Below are 24,122 nucleotides of genomic sequence, written 5' to 3'. Positions count from 1 at the left end.
GATGTGCCTTAGTGAACTTTTCTGTTCGGGATTTTTTTTTAACTACTTGAATCTGTGAGTTTGTAATTTTGACCAAAATTGGGAGAATTTCAACCATTATTTCTTTGAATATATCTGTCTTTCTCCCTGTTTTGGACTGCATTTACATAACTGCTTGCTATTGTCCCCTGGGTCACGAAGGTCTGTTCTTTTTTGTTGCTGTTGTTGTTTCATGCTTTTTTTTTTTTCTTTTGGGGCTTTACTTGGGATAGTTTCTCTTGATGTGTCTTCAAGTTTGCTTCAGTGCTTCCCCTGCTATTAAGCTCATCCAGGAATCTTTCATTTTTTATACATTTTTTTTTTTTTACACCTTCTTAAAGGTTAATTTATTCATTGTGTGAGAGAGAACAAGTGATTGGGGAAGGGACAGAGAGAGAGGGAGAAATCTCAAGCAGGCTCCATGCTGTCAGTGCAGAGTCCAACATGAGTCTCTTTCCCATGACTGTGAGACCATGACCTGAGACAAAATCACGAGTTGGACACTTAACTGACTTCGCCACCCAGGCATCCCTCTGATACTGCATTTTCAAGCTATAATGATTCCATTTGTTTCTTTTTTTTACCTACATTTCTCTTGTCTATATGTTCATGTTTTATACTTGTTTTAAAGTCTTTGGCAATTGCATCATCTCTGTCATTTCTGTCTGATTCCTCCCAATTAGGAGACAGTTCCTGCTGCTATGTCTAGTAATTTTTTTACTTAATGCTAGACATTGTAACTATCACATTTTTGAGTGTCTGCATTTTTTTCACCCTCCTTTATAGTTTTAAATTTTGGTAAACTTCATGTGAACCTGTAATTATTTTAAGATTTAAAAAAAGTTCTGACCTTCATTTTTGTAGGTAGTTAAGTTATTTGCAGATCAGCTTGATTTTGGGGCACTTGTTTTGGAGCTTTGTTAGGGTGGGTCTAGGATCGAGACTATCCTCATTTAGGACTGTTTTAAGCCGACTACTCAGATGTTACCCTCTGGAGTCTCTTACGAAACCCTTAGTATTCAGAGTGGTCTCTCCATTCTTGCTGGTTGTAATTTGGATGTTTCCAACTCCAAGTGAATGGTGGGAATTATTCTACTTATAGCTCCTCTGTAGTTGGTTTTTTTCCCCTAGTGATTTTTGTCTAGTCTTGTAAAGTCTTAACTTGTTCGTGTGCAGGTCAATATTCAACCACATGGGACCCCATACAGATTTCTCTGTATACCTTCTTCCTCTCTAGTACTCTTCCCCACAAGTTTTAGCTACCTTACTCCTCTTTCCCCTAAACTCCAATCTTTGTCTCTTCGACTCAGTGATACCACCATGTAGAGAGTGGATTTCCTTATTCTGTTCAATGTTTCAGAAAGTGCTTTTAGGCATAAAAGTGAGATGATTGTAGAGCTTCCATTGTTTCCCTTCTCTCAAGGATCACAGCCCTATGTTGTCTGTAATGCAGTGTCTGAGAAGAGTTGTTTTACATATATTTTGTCCAGTTTTTGAGTTTAAAGCAGGAAGGCAAGTCTAGTATCAGTTACTCCTTTATAGTTAGAAGTGGTTGTATTTTAGATAACAAATAGATAATATTTATGTAATAAAAGGTGCAGATACTGCCCTGTGCCCTTTACATTTATTAATCCATTTCATTTCTAACAATTCTTTTGAGGTTGGCAGTGTTGTTATCTCCCATTTTATAAGTGAAGAAAAAACATGGAGGTGTTAAGTGCACTATTCCGAGTCACAGAGCAAATCATTGGTGGCGCCAAGATTTGCCCCACAGAGCCTACACACTTAACTGGTGCTTTGTGTTCCTCCATGCTTTGGAGCTCTAGACCTGGAGGATCTACCTTGGAATAGCGTTCCAGGAGCTAACTGAATCAGGTGGGTTGCCTAAATGAAACCAGTCAAAAGAGACATGACCCAAGAGGTGAATTTAAGTTGTCTTTGAGGAAGGGAACCAAAAGTTAGAGGAGTAATATGAAATACAAGACTTCAGAAGATAAGGATAAAGCTATTAGTGGGAGACAAAGCAAGGTCAAGGATCACTGCCAGATACAAGGCAAGATGAGACAAAAGCGTTCAGAATAAAGATATGGGTGTTAGGAGCTGATGTCTTTGGGGTTGAAAATGTAATGTATTCCTTCATTCAGCCCTGTTGTGTGTCAGGCCCTTTGTAAACTAGACAAGGCCCCTGTTTACATCAAGTATTCATTCTGGAGTAGCAGAGGTAGGAGAAGCAGGAGGTAGGTGGGAGAGTAAAAGAAGCAGAAGGTAACAGAGGTAGCTGAAGAGGGGACAGCATGGTAGAAAATGAATATGAATGAATTAGATAACTTCAGATAGTGTTAACTGCCATGAAGAAAATAAAGCAGCATGATTTGATAAACAATAATTTGATTGGGAGGCAGGCAGAATCTTCAGGGAAGAACTCTCGAGGAGATGATTACTTTCGCTGGATTTGGAAGGAAAAAGAAAAGGATTAAGCATGCGAAGACGAGAGGACAGGGCCATTAGTCAGAGGAGCCAACAGGTGCAGAATTCCTAGGCAAGAATAGCCTTGTCATAATTGCAAAGCAGGAAAAAAACAGCATGGCTCCAATAAATGAGATCTGAGAGGTAGTCAGGGACCAGACCGTGTTGCATCTAATGAATTGTGATCAGGTTTTTATTCCAAGTGCATTGGAAGGTTCTTTAAAATATAGAGGTGATGTGATGTGATCTGATTTGTAGTTTTTTTTTTAAATTTTTCTTTAATGTTTAATGTTTATTTTTGACAGAGCGTGAACATGAGTAGGGGAGGGACAGAGAGAGAGGGAGTCACAGAATCCGAAGCAGGCTCCAAGCTCTGAGCTGTCAGCACAGAGCCTGATGTGGGGGTTGAACCCACGAATCATAAAATCATGATCTCAACTAAAGTTGGACTCTACCAGCTGAGCCACCCAGGCACCTCCTGATTTGTGTTTTATTTCATTTCATTTTATTTTTTTCTTTTATAGTTTATTGTCAAGTTGGTTTCCATATAACACCCAGTGCTCACCCCACCAAGTGCCCTCCCCCTTGCCCATCCCCCCCCTGCCCCTCTCCCCCCCCCCCATCAGCCCTCAGTTTGTTCTCAGTATTCAAGAGTCTCTTATGGTTTGTCTCCCTTCCTCTCCCCAACTCTGTTTTTCCCTTTCCCCTTCCCCTCCCCCCGTTGTCTTTTGTTAAGTTTCTCCTGTTCTACTCATAACAGAAAACATATGGTATCTGTCCTTCTCTGCCTGACTTATTTCACTTAGCATAACACCCTGGAGTTCCATCCATGTTGCTACAAATGGCCAGATTTCATTCTTTCTCATTGCCATGTAGTATTCCATTATATAGATGAACCATATCTTCTTGATCCATTCGTCGGTTGATGGACACTTAGGCTCTTTCCACATTTTGGCTATTGTTGAGAGTGCTGCTATGAACACTGGGGTATACATACCCCTCTGCATTAGCACTCCTGTATCCCTTGGGTAAATTCCTAGCAGTGCTATTGCTGGGTAATAGGGGAGTTCTGTTGTTAATTTTTTGAGGAATCTGCACACTGTTTTCTAGAGGGGCTGCACCAGTTTGCATTCCCACCAACAGTGTAGGAGGGTGCCCATTTCTCCACATCCTTGCCAGCATCTATAGTCTCCTGATTTGTTCATTTAGCCACTCTGACCAGCGTGAGGTGGTGTCTCAGTGTGGTTTTGATTTGTATTTCCCTGATGATGAGTGATGCTGAGCATCGTTTCATGTGTCTGTTGGCCATCTGGATGTCCTCTTTGGAGAAGTGTCCTGGTTTGTGTTTTAAAAAGATCACTCAGCTCCTCCTCTGAAGAGGAGGTAGTAAGAAAGAGTGGGAAGACTAATAATCACAATATTATTACAGATAAATATTGAACTTTTAGCTACTTCTGTGTGTAGTTAAAAATGTTTTTAGCAAGGTGAATGTTAGACTGAAAAATGACTTGGTTCTAGAGGATTTAGGTAGAGTGATGGTTTATTCTCTTTTTAAATATTTTTAAAAGCATAGCATCATATCTTAAGGTGCCTGATTTAAAAACAATTAATAGTCTCCATCAAGGGGTGCCTGGGTAGCTCAGTCAAACATCTGATTCTTGATTTTGGTTCAGGTCATGATCTCACAGTTGTGAGATCAAGCCCTGTACTGGGCATGGAGTGTGCTTGGGATTCATTCATATTCTCTCTCTCTCTCTCTNCTCCCTCCCTCCCTCCCCCCTCCCCTGCTGGTGCTCACTCGCTCTCTCTCAAGTAAGTAAACATTGAAATATGTATGTGTATATATAAAATAAAAATAGCTTCCATCAAAATGGGTTCCATGGACAAGCATATTTTATTCGTGGAAGAGCTAGTTTCTAAGTCTTCTAGTCACTGCTATAATATGTGTTTCATGCATACTCCTTCTTTCAGCAAATTTATCTGTTGATCATTAATGTGTGATAAATACCAAGCTTCATCATGGGAACACGTTCTTTGCTTTTAAGACACTTGGAGTCTGGAAGGAGAAGCAGGCACTTCTTGGAAACTGCTACCGATAAGTGCTGTGGAACCTATCAGAGGGGCACTTAATCTAGTCAGAAGTAGGGATTAGTGGTCAGTGAGAACTTTCTGGGTATTGTGATATTTTGTCTAAAAACTAAAGAAATGCATAGAAATTAGCTTAAAATCTTCTTATGAGTAAAAGGAATAGTTGACTGATGATTACATTTAAAAGCACAGTAAAGAAGATGTGTATTTTATTCATTGCCAAACAAGTACTTGTGAAATTTTTAAATAACATTTTTAGGATTATGGTTTGGCATTTCTCTCTCTCTCTCACACTCTGTATGTGTTTGTGTGTGTGTGTCTACATGCCTGCATGTGTATTTGTGCTTATATGAATATCTCTGAGTAGGCTGTCTCATATTACTACTTCTTTGATAATTTGAAATATTACTGCAAGTTGAAACAGGAAAGTCTTATAGTTCTGGTCTTATTCCTGTGTTCTCCTGTATTCTGGGGCAGCTGCCTCCTGTGATTATTTCTTTTCCTGAACACTGCCCCCCCCAAGGCATTTACTTTGTGTATGAACTAATTAGTTTAAAAATTAAATTAATAGTGACCAAGAATAAACTATTGTAAGTAGGCTCCACACCCAGTGTGGGGCTTGAACTCATGATCTTGCAGTCAAGAATTGCATACTCCATGGAATGAGTCAGCCAGGCACCCCACTATTTTTTTTATTTTAACTGTGCCTGTAACTTGGATTCTTCCTTTTAAGAGTGAAAACTTTAATTTAGTTAGAACTTTAAACCTTCATAGGAAAGGTAAATTGGGAAAATTGAGCTACCCATTATATGAAATAATTTAGTACTTCAGTTTAATATATTTAGCAGTCTTCTGAAAGTGTAAGATAGTTTGTGTTGCATGTTTAATGTGTAGCTCAAACTGATGTGTTTACATTTATAAAAGTGTTGAGTATTATAACTTCAAGTCAGTGTTTTAAGAGGATTATTGGAATACTACTCAGCAGTAAAAAAAAAAAAAAGGAACAAAACAATTGATGTATACAGTAGTTTCCATGAATCTCCATAGAATTATGCTGTTTCAAAAGCCACCCAAAAAATTTCATACTGGATGAATCCACTTATGTAACATTCTTTAAATGACAAAATTATAGAAACGAGGAATAGATTAATGGTTGTTAGGGCTTAAGGAGAGGGAAGGACAGGAGGTAAGTACCTGTGGCCAGCAAAGGGCAGCAGGGTGGGATCCTGGTGTTGGAAGGTTCTGTAGTTTCATTGTATCATTGTCAGTATCCTGATTGTGATACTGTACTGTGGGCTTGCAAGATGTTACCATCTGGGAAACTGGGTAAAGGGTCCACAGAATCTCTGTGTTGTTTTCTACGATTGCATGTTTTCTCAACATAAAAAGTTAATTACAAAAATGTTTTTTGAAGAATAGATGTTTAAGACTAAAAGGGAATGCTACAGTTTGGAGCAGAAATAGTTTCAGTGTCTTTTGGCAAATGCTTCACTGCCACCGAGGCGCAATTGTAGTGATTGAGTATTTTGTCTCTAGGTTAGGACAAACGGGTTAGCTGTTTGACTTTGGACTAGTTCTAAAACTGGAAGCTGTGGTTTTTTATTGGTATTAAGGAATGCAGATATTGTCTACCTTCTGTGACTGTGAAGATTAAATAGACCAGTGTTTGTGAAGCATCTCATGTAGTACGTGATCTATAATAATCAGTAAGCTTTAGTAATTATGATGGGTTTTTATTACCTGACTTCTATTCCTAGGGTTTTAAAAAAATCAAATATATTTGCATACAAATTAATTCAAAGTAACATATTTAGCTTTTTGTTTTTTAAAATTTTTTTAAAATTTATTTTGAGAGGAAAAAATGAGAGAGAGCATGTGTGTGAGTAGGTGAAGGGCAGAGAGAGGGGAAGAGAGAGAGAATCCCAAGCACACTCCACAGAGCCTGATGCGGAGCTCCATTCCATGAACCATGAGATCATGACCTGAACTGAGATTAAGAGTCAGACACAACTGACTGAGCCACCCAGGCACCCCTCTATGTATAAGAAATGGTTACTTACAACAAAAGTCTAGGGTGAAATGGCTTTATAAGTGAATTCTATTGAACATTTAAAGAAGAGTTAACACCTATCCTTTTCAAACAAAAAATAGAAGTGGAAGAATTGCTTCCAAATTCATTCTATGAAGTCAGCATTATTCCAATACCAAAACCAAAGACACTACCAAAATGAAAAAGAAAAAGAAAAATTACAGATGCATATCCTTGATGAACGTGGATGTTAAAATTCCCAACTAAGTATCAGCAAACTAAATTAAAAAATACATTAAAAGGATCATTCAGCGGAGTCCCTGGGTGGCTCAGTCGGTTAAGCGTCCCACTTCAGCTCAGGTCATGATCTCACAGTCTGTGAGTTCAAGCCCTGTGTTGGGCCTTGTGCTGTGAACTCAGAGCCTGGAGCCTGCTTCAGATTCTGTGTCTCCCACTCTCTCTGCCCCTCCCCCGCTTGCTCTCTGTCTCTCAAAATAAAAAATAAAATAAAGACATAATCAAGTAAGATTTATTCCCAGGAAGCAAGGATGGCTCAATATATGGAAATTAATCAGTGTGATATGTCACATAAGCAAAATGTATAAAAATCATATAATTATCTCAATACATGCAAAAAAAAAGCATTTGACAAAATTAAACATCCATTCATGATAAAAACTGTGAACAAAGTGGGCATAGAAGGAACATACTTCAACATAGTAAGGGCCATAGATGACCAACCTATAGCTAACATTATACTAATTTAAGGTTATATGTCAGTTATACTTTAAAAAAATATTGTGTTGCATATTTGAAAGTTGATGAGAGTAAACCTTAGGATATCTTCTCACAAAAAATGGTTACTTATATATGATGAAGCAAAATACAACTTATTTTCACTTCAGATCTAAAATTTCGTAAGAATCAAATTGGTCTTGGAATGATTGCTGTAAAGAAACCTGCTTCATTTGGATGTTACTGATGCCAGGACCGCCTTGTGACCTAAAAACACTTGTGTCTTGCGCTTTATGTTTATAGTATCAGTAAAACGGCTTAAGTTTTTTTCTAAGTATTATTTTGAGCTATATATAGAAAGAGGCAAGTGGGAGAGAGGCAGAGAGAGACAATCTCAAGCAGGCCCTTTATTGCCAGTGTGAAGCCTGATGTGGGGCTTGAACTCACAAACCGTGAGATGATGGCCTGAGTTGAAGTAAGATGCTTAATCCACGTGCTGCAGTAAAGTGGCTTATATTTGTTTTGAAATCCCAACTGAAGGCATTTCATTTTTAAGGCTGTTTTTCTTGATTTTGTCTTGTTTTTCTTTTGGGTTTATTGAAACTTTCTCTGGTACTATATCTAATTGTAGCAACAAGACTGGCAAGTATTGCTTAATTAGTACTACATTATGGCTTTGTATTTTCCTGTACCCATCTAATGACTTCTTTATTTAACAAATAAACATTTGAAATACATTCCTTATGAGGTATGGCTTGGGAAGAAAGCCACCAATAACCTAGGATTTAAAAAAGTAAAGCAGAAACAACTTATTCTATGGATGTTTTAGCAGCTCCAGTTTTAGCCAGATGTCACTCAGAGCTTGCTCTATAAACATAATTTTTTGGGATAAAAATATCAATACAAGATCTGTAAATTAGTCTTTAGATGTTAGCTGACTTAGGTATAGCACATATAAGGATGTATGTGTAAAATATACCTAACTGATTTCTGTGGAAAATGAAATGAGTTTTGTTTGCTTCTAACTTTTTCTAAACTTTTGTTTTGCTAAAAAGTTAAAAACTATTTGACACTAACATTCTGCCATATTTGCTTTATTTTCTCTCCTCCTTTTCCTTCCCTTTGTCTCTCTCTCTATGTCTCTCTGGTAGTGGGTGTGCATGCATGTGCATGTGCGCGCGTGCACACACACACACACGCAGTCATTTCAGAATCTTATGAAAACAAGAACATTTTTCTGCATAATCACAGTGCCATAATTACACCAAGAAATTAAATGTTACAATAATATTATATAACACATAGTCCATATTTCTATTTGTGCAATTATTGTGTCTAAAATTTTTTTTATAGCCTCTTCTTTTCCTTTTTCAAACCAGGGACCAAAGATCATTTATTTTTGCTGTCAGGTGTTTTTGTTCTCTTTAAGTCTAGAACAGTTGTCTCCCTCCAGCTTATTTTATTATTTCATGACATTCATATTCCATAGAATGAAATCAAGTTAGCTTGTAGACTATACCCTAATCCTGACTTGTTTGATTGTTTCCTCCTAATTAGATTCATATTAAAAGTTTTAGGCCTGGATGCTACATAGGTGATGATGTATACTTTCAGCTGAATCTCATCAGGAGGTATATCAAGTCAGTTGGTCCCATTATTGGTGATATTAAGTTTGACCATATTTTCTTTTGTAGTTAGGAAGCATTATGTGGAGTTGATTGCATATTGTTTTCCAGCAATGCTCCATCTAGTGGTTTCATCATCTCTTGATCTGTGCTGAGCTAATTATAGCATCAGTGGTTGCAATATGGAGATTTTTAAATACTGTCATTCCTTTTACATTTCTTACTTGGCATTGTTCAGTAAAGAAGAGATTTCTCTTTTCTTTCTCCCTAAATGATTGTCATCATGAACTCATGGATTCTTTTTGTTTTTAATTCCTTGTATTATAATTCAATATTGTCATTTATGGTTTTTTTTAATGTTCATTTTTGAGAGATAGAGCGTGAATGAGGTAGGGGCAGAAAGAGAGAGGAGACAGAGGATCCAAAGCGGGCTTTGCGCTGACAGCAGAGAGCCCAATGTGGGACTCCAACCCACAAACTCTGAGATCATGATCTATGCCAAAGTTGGAGGCTCAACTGACTGAGCCACCCAGGTGCCCTTGTCATGAATCTTTTTTGTACCCAGGTGGGCCCATATTTGGCCAGTGGGAGACCTGCGCAAGCTGGCTTATGTAACCTTTTGACATCTCGCCATCAGTCTTTGAATATTTTTTTTCTTTTTGATACAACTGTATATTCTAAGCTCACTTTGTACTTTTTTTTGTCCTCTGACTTAGAATCAGCAATTTTCTAAAGAGCTTTAGTTTTATTTTAATGGGGAAATGTTATTTAGATACCAAGATCTGAGCACAGGTGAATTTATTGCTACTTTAGTAGTTAGTGCTTCTAGGTCCTTTATTCAAGTTAAGGTAAAAATATATGTATATAATCATGAGTTCTTACTGGTTATAATTCAAAACTGAAACCATAGGGTTCTTCCATATTTGAATCTTAAAATAGTTACCTCCCCCCCTGTCCCCCAGGACTCCTTCCCAGAGAAGAGTGTCCCAGCCTAGTGCAGCTTTGGCTAGGGACAGTTGCATTGTCACCTGTGCCCACCTTAATGTGGCTTTTCCTGGCTGAGATCTACCTGCTTCAGCAGTATCTCACCATCCACCAGCCATGCTGTAGTTAGAGTGCTGGCAGCATTTCTACAGTTTTTATGCATTTTTCAGGGTATATGGTGGCTGCTTCCAGCCAGGATGAGCTGTCTGCTTATACAGTCCAGGTTACCTCCTGGTTCCAAAGTGGCATGGCTTTTGAGTGGTCCGCCCCAACTGATTCTGGACAAAAACCGTGTTATTTTTAGAGCATGAAATGCCTTGTACTATTGTCATCCAATTTTACAGATGAGGATATTGAAGCACAGAGAAATTGAAGACTTTGCCCAAAACCATATAGTAGATGGCAGAGTCTAGATTGAACCCAGTCACTCTGCTTAAATAGCTCTTGCTCTTAATCTCTGCTACTAGATCATAGGGTTTAAATAAGATGTAGTAAAGATGAGACCTGATGAGTGATTATCTTAAGGTCATGAAGAACTTCATTGATCAAATAATTTTGGATGTTTTTGGTAGGCTCTAGGAAGTCATGGAAGGCTTTTGCTTATAGAAGAATGTTGTGATTAGAGATCACTGTAGAAAGTTAATTTCTTGTGGCTGTGGAGACTGTTGGAGGCAAGATTCCAGTTAAGATGCTCTTCTTGGACCTCTTTGGGGATCAAAGGAACCACCATCTCTAAGGTTTGGGCTAGGGAATTTGTAATTTTTTGATCATCAGCCAGATTTGGAACCACTGCTGTAAACTATTTCCTTTGTTTGCCATATTTATTTGACTACTAGTATGCTGTTCCTTTATGAGTCCACCCAGCAGAACCTCATTTAAAGTACACTTGCTGTTAGAGGTTAAACTTACTCCAGATGAAGTTGATGGAACTGCTCAGGACACATAATATCCTTCATTGGTCAGGGGCTTTTGATAGATATTTGAGCTGTACTGTTTTTTGTATATATTCTTTTGCAGTAAAGCTAAGTATCAGTTTGATTTAAGTGATCTTGAAAATAGTTCTCCATTGGGTACTGTGATTGTCAAATTCACCAAATGTAAATGACAGAATATAGACCAGATGCCCCTACTACCTTTGTAGAAACAGATTAAAGAGAACGCTCAGCTGTTTTGTTCTGGGCTATATTTGTTAAATTTAGGCAGAGTTAATGCTGACTCGCATGAGAGGGGTATTTTGAATCCCGTGGACGTCATCTCCCTTGGCAGTGCCTCCATTTTCACCACTCCATCTGGTGATAGCAGAGCAGCAGTGGCACTCTCTGGTCCTGACCATATTTAATGCAGCTTGAGTACACCACCAGTCTGTCAGGAACAGCAGTGCTCTAACTCTCCTGTAGGTTACAACGAAAATCTTTGTTGGTCAGTGTATATTCCTGACTTGTTTTTAAGGCTAGTGCTTTTTGCTCTTGGGATCAACCCACTTTTGATAGGATGGATTTTTGTTATGTGAAGATTTCCTTATACCAGAGGATAGACATTATGATTGGAAGCATAAATTTTTTTATGGAAAATTTCAGTTTTCATATCAACTATAGAAATCTACCTCTAAGATTCTAGCTACTTCAAGGTTGAAGGGTGATTTATTTTTCTAAACAATGAAGTATTAGATATTATTTAGATATTATTAAAGATAACATGCTTATTTCCATAAGTTTGCATTCTGCATACTTTTAAGCAGGAAATAGCTATATATTAATGATAAAAGAAAAGTAAATATGTTAAGTTCTGTTTTCCTTTTGCTGATTTTTATTTTCAATTTCTTATGGCTCTAATCTAGGTAAAATACATATAGTTTATTTTTAAAGGTGATCATTTATGATCTTTCTTAGACATTCCTTAAAATACTAAAATACTTCACTACCTAGAAAAATAAATCGCCTTTCACCTTGAATGAAATATTTATATAGATACTTTGCAAACACATGGATAATGGCTTACTTAGAGCCATAAATGGTGATTTATGGAGTATTTATGCTGAAAAGTGGGAGGAGAGCCTCAGAAATTAATCTGTTTTTTCATTTTGGCAACAGCTTGTATTATATAATTGACATACCCTATAATTCACCCATTTGGAAGTGTACAGTGCAATGGTTTTTACTATATTCAGACTTGTGCAGGCATTTCCACAATTAAAAAAAAAACTTTCATCACTCTGAAAAGAGACCTAAGCAGCTATTTAACTTAACACCCTTTACTGTCACCCATCCTATCTCCCTTCCCCCCACCCCTGAACCTTGAGGAAGCATCTACTTAATTACTTTCTACCTCTATATATTTGTCCATTCTGGACATTTCATATAAATGGAATAATATAGTATGTATTTTTTTGTGTGTGTGATTGGCATCTATTACTTAGCATATTGTCTTCAAGGTTCATCTGTATTGTACATATCATTCTTTTTTTTATTGGTGAATTGTATTCCATTGTACGGAATATATATATTTTGTATATTCATTCATCAGTTGATATACATTTGGGTTGTTTCTACCTTATTGGCTGTTACAGTATCTGTGAACAGCTTTTGTGTGGAGATATAGTTTCATTTCTCTTGGATATATATGCCTAAAAGTAGAATAATGGGATCAAATGGTAACTCTTTGTTTCACTTTTTGAAGAATTGCCAAACTGTTTTGCACAGTGGCTACCTCATTTTACATTTTCACCAGCAGTGTATAGGAGTTCTGATTTCTCCACATTCTTGCCAACAATTGTTATTACCTGATTTTTAAATTATAGCCTTCCTAATGGATGTGTAGTGGTATCTCAGTAGGGTTATTAAGTACTATTTTACATCCGTCTCCATGTTAATTAAAGATAAATGAAATTTACAGTAAACTTATTTTATAAATAAATGATGTGTAAAGTATAATTTTCTTTTTATTTATTTTTAAAAATTTTTAAATGTTTTATTTCTGAGAGAGAGAGAGAGAGCATGAGCAGGGGAGGGTCAGAGAGAGAGGGAGATACAGAATCCGAAACAGGCTCCAGGCTCCGAGCTAGCTGTCAGCACAGAGCCCGATGTGGGGCTCAAACCCACGAACCGTGAGATCATGACCTGAGCCGAAGCCGGACACTGAACCAACTGAGCCCCCAGGCGCCCCTAAAGTATAATTTTCTGAATTGGAATTAACTCTGACAAATCCCAGTCTGATGTGTATAGGCTGTGCATAATCATTTTAGCAGAACGATTCAAATACTTCATGTTCATGATTGATTTGTTAAACCATGGCTCCTTCCTGTGTCCCTCTAGGACTACTTGGACATGGTAGGTGCTATAGCCACCATACCATAGCAGGCCAAGACCTGAATTCTTTTTAGGAATTTTTTTAAGTTCCATGTCTAGATCTGCGATACAAGAATAATAAAAGACATGCAATACTAGAATTTAAATCTTACTAATTTTTGAGACTAACAAATTTCTCACCTATAACACTTAAATGCTCTTCCTTATTTAACAGCTTTTTTAATATTAAAAAAAAATGTTTATTTTTGAGAGAGAGAGTAGGGAAGGGGGTGGAGGGAGAGAGAGAGACGGAGAGGGAGAGAGACAGAGAGAATCCCAAGCAGGCTCTGCACTGTCAGCACAGAGTCTGATGCAGGGCTTAATCTCACCAAAATAAGAGATCACAACCTGTGCTGCTATCAAGAGTTGGGCGCTTAACCAACTGAGCCACCCAGGTGCCCCTTTAATTTTTTTTTCCTTTCTGAGAGAGAGAGAGAGAATGAGAATGAGAGTAGGGGAGAGGGGCAGAGGGAGGGGGAGAAAATCCCAAGCAGGCTTCACACAGGGCTCCATCTTAACGACCCCAGGACCATGACCAGAGTGGAAATCAAAGGGCGGATGCTCAACCAACTGAGCCACCCAGGTGCCTCTGTGTAATAGCATTAACTTTAATTTCTAATACATAAATGTAACTTGTTTTGTGCAGAGTCCACTGATGGGAGGTAACAAAAATATAATTTTTATAACACAGATCTAGAACTTAATGTTGGCCTTTGTATGATACTTTAAGCTCTGTTAAATAAATTCAGTGGAATTCTGTATCCTTTCCTTTTTCATTGGAACTGCTTTTTATTCGGTAAGCAGTCTTTATACTGCTGCTCTTGGATGGCATATTCTGCTCTGTCCCCCGGTGACCTCAGTATACAACTTTTGCAGTTGCAAGCTTCTGTCTTGCCTCCTACTGCAATACGCAGCCTCAGAGAGGCATTGGGATGAGTGTGCAGTGTGGATGTGGGATGGTTATGGGCTCTAGAGCCAGGCCTCTAGGTGTGAATCCCTACATCACTACCTCCTTGCTGAGTAACCTTGAACAGGTTACACAGTTTTCTTATCTGTAAAATAGGTATAATAATCATCCCCCTCACAGGGTTGTTGTATTAAATAAGTTTAATACAAATGCTGAAAACACTGCATGCTGAAAATCTTACATGGCAAATAGTACTCTGGGTTAGTTGTAGTTGTTATTATTCTGATCTTAACTCTTTAGGTAAGAAATTAAATAGGTGTGTTTTATTTAGAGATATAAATTACTCTATCGATTGTGGCCTAGAGTTTATTATTAGTGTTTTATTTTACTACTGATCTTTTCTAGATCCATTTTGTATATACTTTCTGTTTTACATAATTTTCAATTTATTTCTACCTCATATTGTAAAGTTAAAGGGTAAAAAAAGTCAGACTAAAATGTGAAAGTTTTTAGTTTAAAAAAGTGGGTGAATATCATATAGAAATAACTATAAGGATAATGAGAAAATGTTTTTGTTTTGAAAATGTATTACTAATTATACTTAGTGTTTACCCTAATTTTTGAAGTAAACTAGATTTTATATGTATGTTTCGCATATTATAACAAGGTAGTGTCTAAGTAAGTTATTTGCACCTTTTCCTTTCCTGTCTTGTGTATGTATATATCCATGCTTGTATGTATATGCATATATGTATGTGTATATATAGGGGTGTGTGTATATATATCTTTAACATTAATATGGTACAGTGTGGTTTTTTCCCCCACTCAGTATTGTATCATGCATATCCCTATTGTTAAATAGTTTAGGATACCATAAAGGACTTATGGTTGTTAACACTGTTTCTTTTTGTTTCTTTCTTTTTGTTATGTATAATACTGTAACAGTCACTTTCTTTCACATAGCTGTTTTTTCCTCTCAAATTGTATCTGTGGAATAAATTGTCAAGAGAAAAACATCTTGATAAAGAGTACATGAATAGTTTTATGGCTCTTGAAATGTTTTCCCACATTTTTGTTCAAAAGAATGATGCTTTCTAAGGCTACCATATACTGATTTCTAAGAGCTTCTTCCTTAAAACATTGTGCTAGGAGCAAAGATGAGAAAGGCATAACTTCTGCTTTCTAGGGCCAGAGTTGGACAGAGAGGACACATACGAATAAATGACTTGAGCTAAAGGAAGTGCTAGAAGTGATACAGTGTGTCACTTCAAGTCTGAAGAAATCACTGGGCAACCTGGGCAGTAACAGTCTGGAAAAGATATTTATGTATTATTTCCGAAACCTATTTCTTGCCCAAGTAAATAACTTAATTTCTGCCAACTACATGACAGAATAGAAAGACCCCATTAGGTTTGAGCAAACTATTTAATTGTCCGAACTTCAGCTTCCCCACATATAAAACATGTAAATATTTCCTTTAGAGAGTTGTGAGGGTTATACAAAGAGTATAGTATCTCCAGCTTTATTTCAGAAAAGATTTGAAATGAAAGAACTAATATATTGATGATGTACTTAGCACAGTATCTGGTACCTAAGTTAGACTGAATAAGTAGGAGTAACTATTCGTTGTATGATTGTTGTTAAGATAAAGTGTCTGTCTTTCTATAAAGAGTGCTAAGCTTTTGATAGGCTAGTCTACCGCCTCCTAGTCAAAACCAATTTCTTAAGCTCCAATGTAAAACTTGCTCTTCATTCCTTATGGTGACCCCGAGACTAGCTTCTTTTCCTTCTTTGTAACTTTCGTCAGCTCTTGCTAGTTGCCAGGAGCCATATTAGGTGTAGGAAGTGTGACTATAACTGAGATAATGTCCTTGCCCTCAAGTGTCTTACTGTCTAACTAGGGAAACAGTGTTGTATACAGTAACTGTACTATGATGAGAGAAGTCAGTGATTCTCAGCCCTGACTTCTGGGGAGCTTTTAAAAATACCAGTGCCTATGCCTTACATGAGATAAGTCAGAATTTAATGCAAGTACAAACATTATTTTGTAGGAACCTTTACTCATTCTGTAGGAAAAATGAGTCATCTTGATTGGAAAGTCAATTAGAAAATGCCTTTAGAAAAGAGCCTAAGTGTCCATCACCAGATGAATGGATCAAGAAGATGTGGTTTATCTATACCATGGAATACTACATGGCAATGAGAAACAATGAAATCTGGCCATGTGTAGCAACATGGATGGACCTTGAGGGTGTTATGCTGAGCGAAATAAGTCAGGCAGAGAAGGACAAATATCATATGTTTGCACGTATAGGAGGATTAGGAGGAACTTGACGGAGGAACAAGGGGGAGAAGAAGGGCGGAAATGGTGGGGGAAAGGGAGAGAGGCAAACCATGAGAGACTTTTGAATGCTGACAAAAACTGAGGACTGATGGATGTGGGGGGAGGGGGGATGGGCATGGAGGAGGACACTTGTGGGGATGAGCACTGAGTGTTATGTGGAAACTAATTTGACAATAAACTATTAAAAAAAAAAAAAGAAAGAAAATGCCTTTAGAATGAAGGTAACAATCAGGCCAATGTCAAGATTTAGTTTAGATTGTATGGAGGAAGACAACAGAAAGGGCATGGAAACTTGAAAACTGGTGACAGATTTGGGGAATAGCAGTCATCTCTGGCTGTTTTGAAAGGAGTGTGGATTAGGGGAAGGACATGGTAAGTTGAAAGGCTAGTGTGATAGGTAGGGACTAGCTGTTAAAGTACTTTACCTCTGTTAAGGAGTTTAGACTGTATTATAAAGTAAATGAGGTAGACTTCATGAGAGAATGTGATATAATGAAATCTCTGATTTGGAAAAATAACTAGTCCCTAGTTTATAACATCTTCAAAAGCAAATTTTAGATAGATTTAAAGTAATTAAAAAAATAGAGGACAGTATTTCCATATTCTTGGGGTAAGGAAGTTTTTTGTAAACATGGGGTATATTCTAAGCCATAAAGGAGAATAGTGAGATTGACAGATTTTACCAAGTATATATTTAGAACTTCTCTGTAACTAACTATACTCCAATAAAGCTGAAAATCCAAAGGTACACTAGGAAAATGTATTTGCTATCTGAATGACACAGAGCTAATATATTTAATACGTAAAGAGCACTTACAAATCAGGAAATAAAGAAAGATGAACATCTCAAAGAGAGAAATAGGCAAAAGATGTGAACAGGCAGTTTTCCAAGGGAAAAAAAGAAATTGGTTGCTTAACATTGAAAAAGATGCTCATCATTATTCAGAATCAAACAAGAGTGGGTTTTGTTTTTTTTTAAATTAACCTTTCAGACTGATACATATGATAAAAAGTGAATGGTACCAAATATTGGGAAAAAAATTTGGGGAAGCAGGCACAGTGATAACATTCTTGGTGGGAGATAAATGTTGCTGCAGACTTTCTGGGGAGATTAGTGGTTATCTATGAAAACTTAAAACATGATTGCTCTTCGTTCTAGTAGCCCCACAGTGAAGAATTATCCCTGGAGAAATACAATGTTGTAGCATTGTTTATAATGCCAGCGAACAGGAAACAATGTAAATGTTTATCTATTTGGTGTGCATTAACTTTTTTTGGTAAGAATACATACCAAACCATACACATTGCTAGGTGAAGAGGACTGGAAGGGGTAATTTCTACTTTATGTGCTTTGTAATGTTTGGAACATTTAAGTGTCACCATGTAACAACACTTGTGTATTTAAAAACAAGCAAACACACACAACTCAAAAAAGGCATAGGAAGGATTGGAAGTCTTGGGTTACTGGATGAATAGCATGAGGAAGAAGCTGGAGCCAGGAGAATCAATCCGTTAGAGAGTCCTTTGCCTTGTTCAAGTGTGAGAAATACGGATGGTCTGCACCAAGAGCTGTGGCAGAGACAGGAAGAGGCAGATTTGAGACACATTTTAGAAGTAGGATCTATAAACTTCTGCTGTGTGGATATGAAGCTTGAGGAAAGCGCATAGAGATGCCTCTGAAGTTTGTAAATTGTATTGCTGGGTACATGATTACAACATTATCAAAAATAGGAAAGACAGGAAAAGGAACATTCCCTGAATAGAAGATAATGAGCATCTTATAGATCCTCAATAATTATTTCAGTGATAAATTAGTTTGGTTCAGTTAGCTCATCTCTCCTTTGTGCTTTCTTAATAAGGCTTGTCTTCTGTAGTCTTTAGTTCTGTTACTTTTTATTAGGAATTGTTATTAATATTTTAAAATATATAAATAGCAGTTTCTAAGTGTAATTTTTAAACTATGTGTTCTTGTTTTATATTTTCAGAGTGCTCATTTGGCCATGATAGATACCCTAATGATGGCTTATACCGTAGAGATGGTCAGTATAGAGAAAGTAATTGCGTGTGCTCAACAGTATTCAGCCTTTTTTCAAGCCACGGATCTGCCCTATGATATTGAGGATGCTGTCATGTACTGGATAAATAAGGTAGGAATATACTCACTTGAGTAAAAATGTGTCTCCTAACCAGAAAAGTGAAATCTTTAATTATGCATTGCCACTCTGCTATAGATTACAGGTTTTATCTGCCCAGAATTCTTATTTTGAAATATTTTTTTAAAGTTTTGTTTTGTTTTCAAACTTTTTTTTTTACAGTTTATTGTCAAATTAGTTTCCACATAACACCCAGTGCTCATCCCCACAAGTGCCCTCCTCCATGCCCATCCCCCCACCCCCCCCACATCCATCAGTCCTCAGTTTTTGTCAGCATTCAAGAGTCTCTCATGGTTTGCCTCTCTCCCTTTCCCCCACCATTTAAAGTTTATTCATTTTTGAGAGAGGGAGGACAGAGGATCTGAGATGGGCTCTGTGCAGGCAACAGCAAGCCTGATGCAGGGCTTGAACTCCTGAAACGGGAGATCATGACCTGAGCTGAAGTCGGACGCTCAACTGACTAAGCTACCCAGGTGCCCCTCTTATGTTGAAATCTTAACCCCCAACGTGATGGTATTAGGAAGTGGGGCCCTGGAAGGTGATTAGGTCATAGCCCTCATTAATGGGGTTAATGCCCACATAAAAGAGGCCTCAGGAGGCTCCCTTGCTCCTTCTGCCATGTGAGGTCACAGCAAGAAGATAGCCAGGAAGCAGGCCCTCCAAACACTGGATCCAAACACTGGATCTGCTGGTCCCTTGATCTTGGAATTCCCTGCGCCTAGAACTAGGAGACATACATTTCTGTTGTTTATAAGCCACCTGTTCTGTGGTTATTTCTGTTATAGCCTCCTGAACAGACTGAGCCACACTCCATTTCTGTTTTTGTTTTAAATCAAATTGAAAGCTAAAGTTATGTTACTTGAAATTTCCCATTACCTTTTGATTTAAAAAAATCTGTTAAAATGGTGTAAATAAATTTATTATTCTGCAATATCTATAATTACATTTAATAATGATTAGTTTATATCAGATTATTATAACATTTCCAGCACTCAGAGTCGGTATTCTATACCCTGTGGGTACTCAGTAAGTATTTTTTGAATCTAATAATGAAGTAATTTTCTCCTATTTCCTAGTCTGTGATTCTTGGGTTTGCTTGACTGAGTTGCAAAAGATTGTACTGATTGTAGATTTCTCTTGGACATTTTATGGAACTGTGATTAGTTATTTGTGCTCTGAAGATGCTTAAATTGTCAGTTTATTACTCCCTTTGACAAATTGAGTAATTAATTCCTCCTGATTTGCATTCGTTTGCAACTATCACTCCAGAAAAACTGAAATCTTACCCATGAGCCAGACCTGAGCAGATCAAGAAATTGTACCTTCAGGTATCCTTCCTTGAATGCTTGCAGAACAAGAAGCTAAATGTAAAAAACTGCATTTATCATCATCATCAGTATCCGTCTAGAAAGCCCATTTAATACTCTGCCCCTGGAGTTCCTTTATTTCTTCCTCCTTAGGTATGGACAGTCATCAGGATGTAAACATCCTTACTGTAAACATCTCATTTTTTTTTTCCTTTTCCTTTTTTTTTCTTTTCTTTTTTTTTTTTAATTTTAGAGTGTAAGCAGGGAGAGGGGCAGAGGGAGAGAATCTTAAGCAGGCTCTGTGCTGAGCATGGAGGGGCTTGATCTAATGGCTGTGAGACCAGGACCTCAGCTGAAATTAAGAGTTGGACGCTCAACTGACTGAGCCACCCATGCATCCCACAGGCATCTCATTCTTAAATAATTCCTTCATGTACTCTCATACCCCCTACCATTAACAGTGTTTGGCTTCATCATAAGTTCAAAACCATTGAGTCTTTTCATTCTTATAGTCTCAGTTAACAGTTCTCTTTTTTGAACCAGATTCTTGCAAACACTGTCAGTTATTCTGCCTCCTTTTCTCTCCCTGTGATTTACGTGACAAAACCCTGGTTGAGCTCAGTTATCTGCCTTCTCTCTAGGGTGCACCTATGGATATAAATATTGCTGGGGAAATTTACACAAGGAAGCTAGTTTCACTTTGAACTTATAAGTACAGACTTCAAATGGACACTCAGTGCTTACTGCCAGACCAAAAAGTGTGTCCCTAAGAAGCTCACTTTCCCACACTTCAGGATTATTTTATCCTTTCTTCTCTAATCCTCAGACCTCCATAACCCACCGTCTGTTACTGCCAGTTGAGGACCTTGCCTCATCCTTGTTTTGAGGCCAGAGATGGGAAATCTTCAGGTGGGAATTTTCTCTTTTTGCTACCAAATCTGTAAACCTTTCCACATCAGTATTCATCGTCTTTCTTTCCTGCTATTAAAGTGGAGAAAGTGACCCCCTTTCCTGTCAAAGGCCATTTTCTCATTGCTTATTACTCTGTTTTCTTCTCTTGTCATGGTCATTGTTCCTCTGCTTCAGTTCTTGTCATGCTTTCATGTGCGTAAGTTCCCCTGGGAACTTATTAAAAGGCAGGGTCTTGGATTGGGGTGAAGAGTCTACGTTTTTAAGAAGCTCCGGTGCCACTAATGCTGCTGGTCTGTGGACCACACTGTTGTTCCCTCACTCCTGCATCATCCACTTCTCTCCATTGGACCATTCTTACAAGAATACAGACTTAATTCCCCTGTTTCCCATCCCGATAAAACTTCCCCATCCAGGTGCAACCCCATCCCTCCATACACAGAACCTCTCCAAAGAGTTATTTCCTCATTCACTGGCCTTCTCTGCTCTTGCTCCCATCCCCATTCCTCTACTGTGGTTGCTCCTGAGTTGGTTTGGAAGTTGGCCATTTTGACGAATCCAATGAATACTTCTCTGTACACCTCTAAAATTCAGTCTTTACTTCTAAATCATGTGTGACCCTTCTAAAGCTTCAGTGGAGAACCCAAGGTGTTTACTTGGGTGTGGGATTCAAGTGCGACACCATCCCCCCCACAGCAGGTAGCTTCTTCAGCCTCCCAGCATTTGTCCCCCACCCCCTCCACCCTTGACTGTTCAGAGTCTTTCCTACACATGCATAGTTCAGGCCTCAGCCAAGGATTTGAGGGCAGTTTAGATGTGCAAACGGGGTCTCCCTCAGTAGTGATTCCTTCTTTTCCAGGATATTCTTCCTCAGTATCCAGCCATTCTGACAGTCTCCAATTTTTCCCTCAGTTCCTCAATCCAGCACTAGTTTTCTGCTTGGTTCTATCCACTGTGCATTGTGTGGATTGAGGGAAAGCCATCGGAAAACATACATTTCACTCAGCATATTCTTTCCTTTCAAAGGTTACATCCTTTCCCATTTCTATCTGCTTTTGGTTGCTCCCCAGTACCATCAACAGTTGCTTTTTTATCTTATAATTATTCTGGGAAGCTTAGTGTGATACATGCTATTCCACTGTTACCAGAACCAAAACTCTCAGAGTATCTTTTTACAGTATAACTTGAATCATGTCATTCCTTTGTTAAAACGCTTAGGGGCTTCATTTTACACTTAAAGTGTAGAATGCACCATTGCCTACAGTGTACCATTGAATCTGATCCTATATACTTCTCCATCCTCAGCTCAGGGCCACTGCTCTCCTTTCACATTTCACTCACTTTATTCCAGTTGTCTGCCTCACCACAGAGCCTTTGAGCATGATGTCTCCTGTTCCTAAGCAGCTCATCTCCCAGTTTTTGCATGGCTTCCATTCCATCATTTCTCTGTTTATAAATGCTTGCTTATTTATTTATTTATTTATTTATTTATTTTGAGAAAGAGAGAGCAAACGAGAATAGGGGGTGGGGTAGAGAGAGAGGGAGAGAGAATCCTAAGCAGTCTTTGCCCTGTCAGCACAGAGCCCAGTGTGGGGCTCAAACTCACGTTCCATGAGATCATGACCTGAGCCAAAATCAGGAGTCAGACACTTAACTGGCTGAGGCACCCAGGCACACTCTCTCAGTTTATTGATGTTTTTAATGTTTATTTGTTTTGAGAGAGAAGAAGGAGGGGAGGGGCAGGGAGAGAGGATTTCAAGTAGCCTTCATGCTGTCCATGCAGATTCCCATGTGGGGCTCTGTCTCACAAACAGTGAGATCATGACCTGAGCCAAAATCAGCAGTCAAACACTTAACGGACTGAGCCACTCAGGCGCCCATGTCATTTCTCAGTTTAGATAGCACTTTTTCCTCACAACCTTATCTGAAGTAGGCACGTGTTGAGTCTCATTTTCTGCTATAACACTTCTTTACGTCATAGCACTTTCAAGAGTTTGTAATTTGCGTAATCGCTTGAACAAACTAGGATAATCTTGGGACACCTGGGTGGCTCAGTCAGTTAAGTGTCCAGCTTCAGCTCAGGTCGTGATCTCTAATTTGTGGGTTCAGGCCCCCCTTCAGGCTCTGTGCTGACAGCTTAGAGCCTGGAGCCTGCTTCAGATTCTGTGTGTGTGTCTCTTTCTCTGCCCCTCCCATTTGTGCGCTTGTGTGCGCTCTCTCGAAAATGAATAAATATTAAAAGAAAGAACACTTGGAAAGAAATCTAAGTAGGATAATATTTGTGAGGACAGGTACAATGCCCATCTTTTTTTTTCCAGTCTTGGTGCCTGGACTAGTGCAGTGTTTGGCAGAGAAGTGATGTTTAATAAATAAGAGGTAGGTAAAGCTGCAGAATTAAGCTAGGCATGTTAGAACTTTGGGAATCTATAGAAGGAAAAAGAAATCACTTAATTAAGAATGTTCAGCACCTTTATGCAGCCATACCCACCCTATTCAGTTTTGAGATAAAGGTTGAAACCATTTGATTCAACCCGAACCTCCTTGTATATTTTTTCTTGCTCCAGTCTACAACTACCAGCTTTGTTACTTATTTTCTCATCATGACTTCATTCTGACCTCTCAGATTTAGTACCCCTTTGTTCTTTTTGGGTCACCCTAACCCAGTTGCCATTTTTTTCTGAATAATACACCCATAGGTATAAAAAAAACCTATCATAGAAAAGTAGGAATAGCATGGCTAAAATAGCATGATTGGCAGAAAATGAATTTGAACTTAAAAGCAAGCAAGATCACAGAAGACAAGATTCTACTAAATGACTGACTGATGCAGGGGTACCCAGAAGTTATGACACATAAACCTTAATATTATTTGACTCTACCTCGCTTTCTGGTTTCATCTTGTAACCCCTCCTTTCCTCACCATGTGTCAGCCATACTGTTTTCTCAGTTCTTCAAACATACCAAATCTCCCCACCAAGGCCTTTGCTTATATTGTTTATTCTCTGTCTGGAATGCTCTTTTTTCTATTTTTATCATGGCCAGCTTCTCATTTTTAGGTCTCTGCTTATGTTACCTCTCATGGAGGCCTTGTCTGACATACCCAGCCTTCCTAAAATAGGTACCCCTCATCCCCATTATTTTCTTCTTATCTTTTTATTTATTTACAGCTCTTCTAATAAATTGCCTGTTTTGGGGTGGGGCAGTCTCTTGCCC

General features: G+C 38.2%; 1 protein-coding gene across 7 annotated transcripts in view; it reads left to right on the top strand.

Moving 5' to 3' along the window:
- CAMSAP2 (calmodulin regulated spectrin associated protein family member 2) overlaps window positions 1-24,122 on the top strand; it is a 114,213-nt gene that overhangs the window by 44,313 nt on the left and 45,778 nt on the right. For all 7 annotated transcript variants that reach the window (XM_077771935.1, XM_077771933.1, XM_077771932.1 and 4 more), the window contains one exon: window positions 18,526-18,687. In XM_077771935.1, coding sequence (XP_077628061.1) covers window positions 18,526-18,687 — 162 coding nt within the window. The remainder of the gene's footprint in view (window positions 1-18,525; window positions 18,688-24,122) is intronic.

This window comes from Crocuta crocuta, unplaced genomic scaffold, assembly GCF_008692635.1.
Source record: "Crocuta crocuta isolate KB4526 unplaced genomic scaffold, BGI_CrCroc_1.0 scaffold318, whole genome shotgun sequence".
In the NCBI taxonomy this organism is placed as follows: domain Eukaryota; kingdom Metazoa; phylum Chordata; class Mammalia; order Carnivora; family Hyaenidae; genus Crocuta; species Crocuta crocuta.
This window is presented reverse-complemented; position numbering and strand designations above follow the sequence as displayed.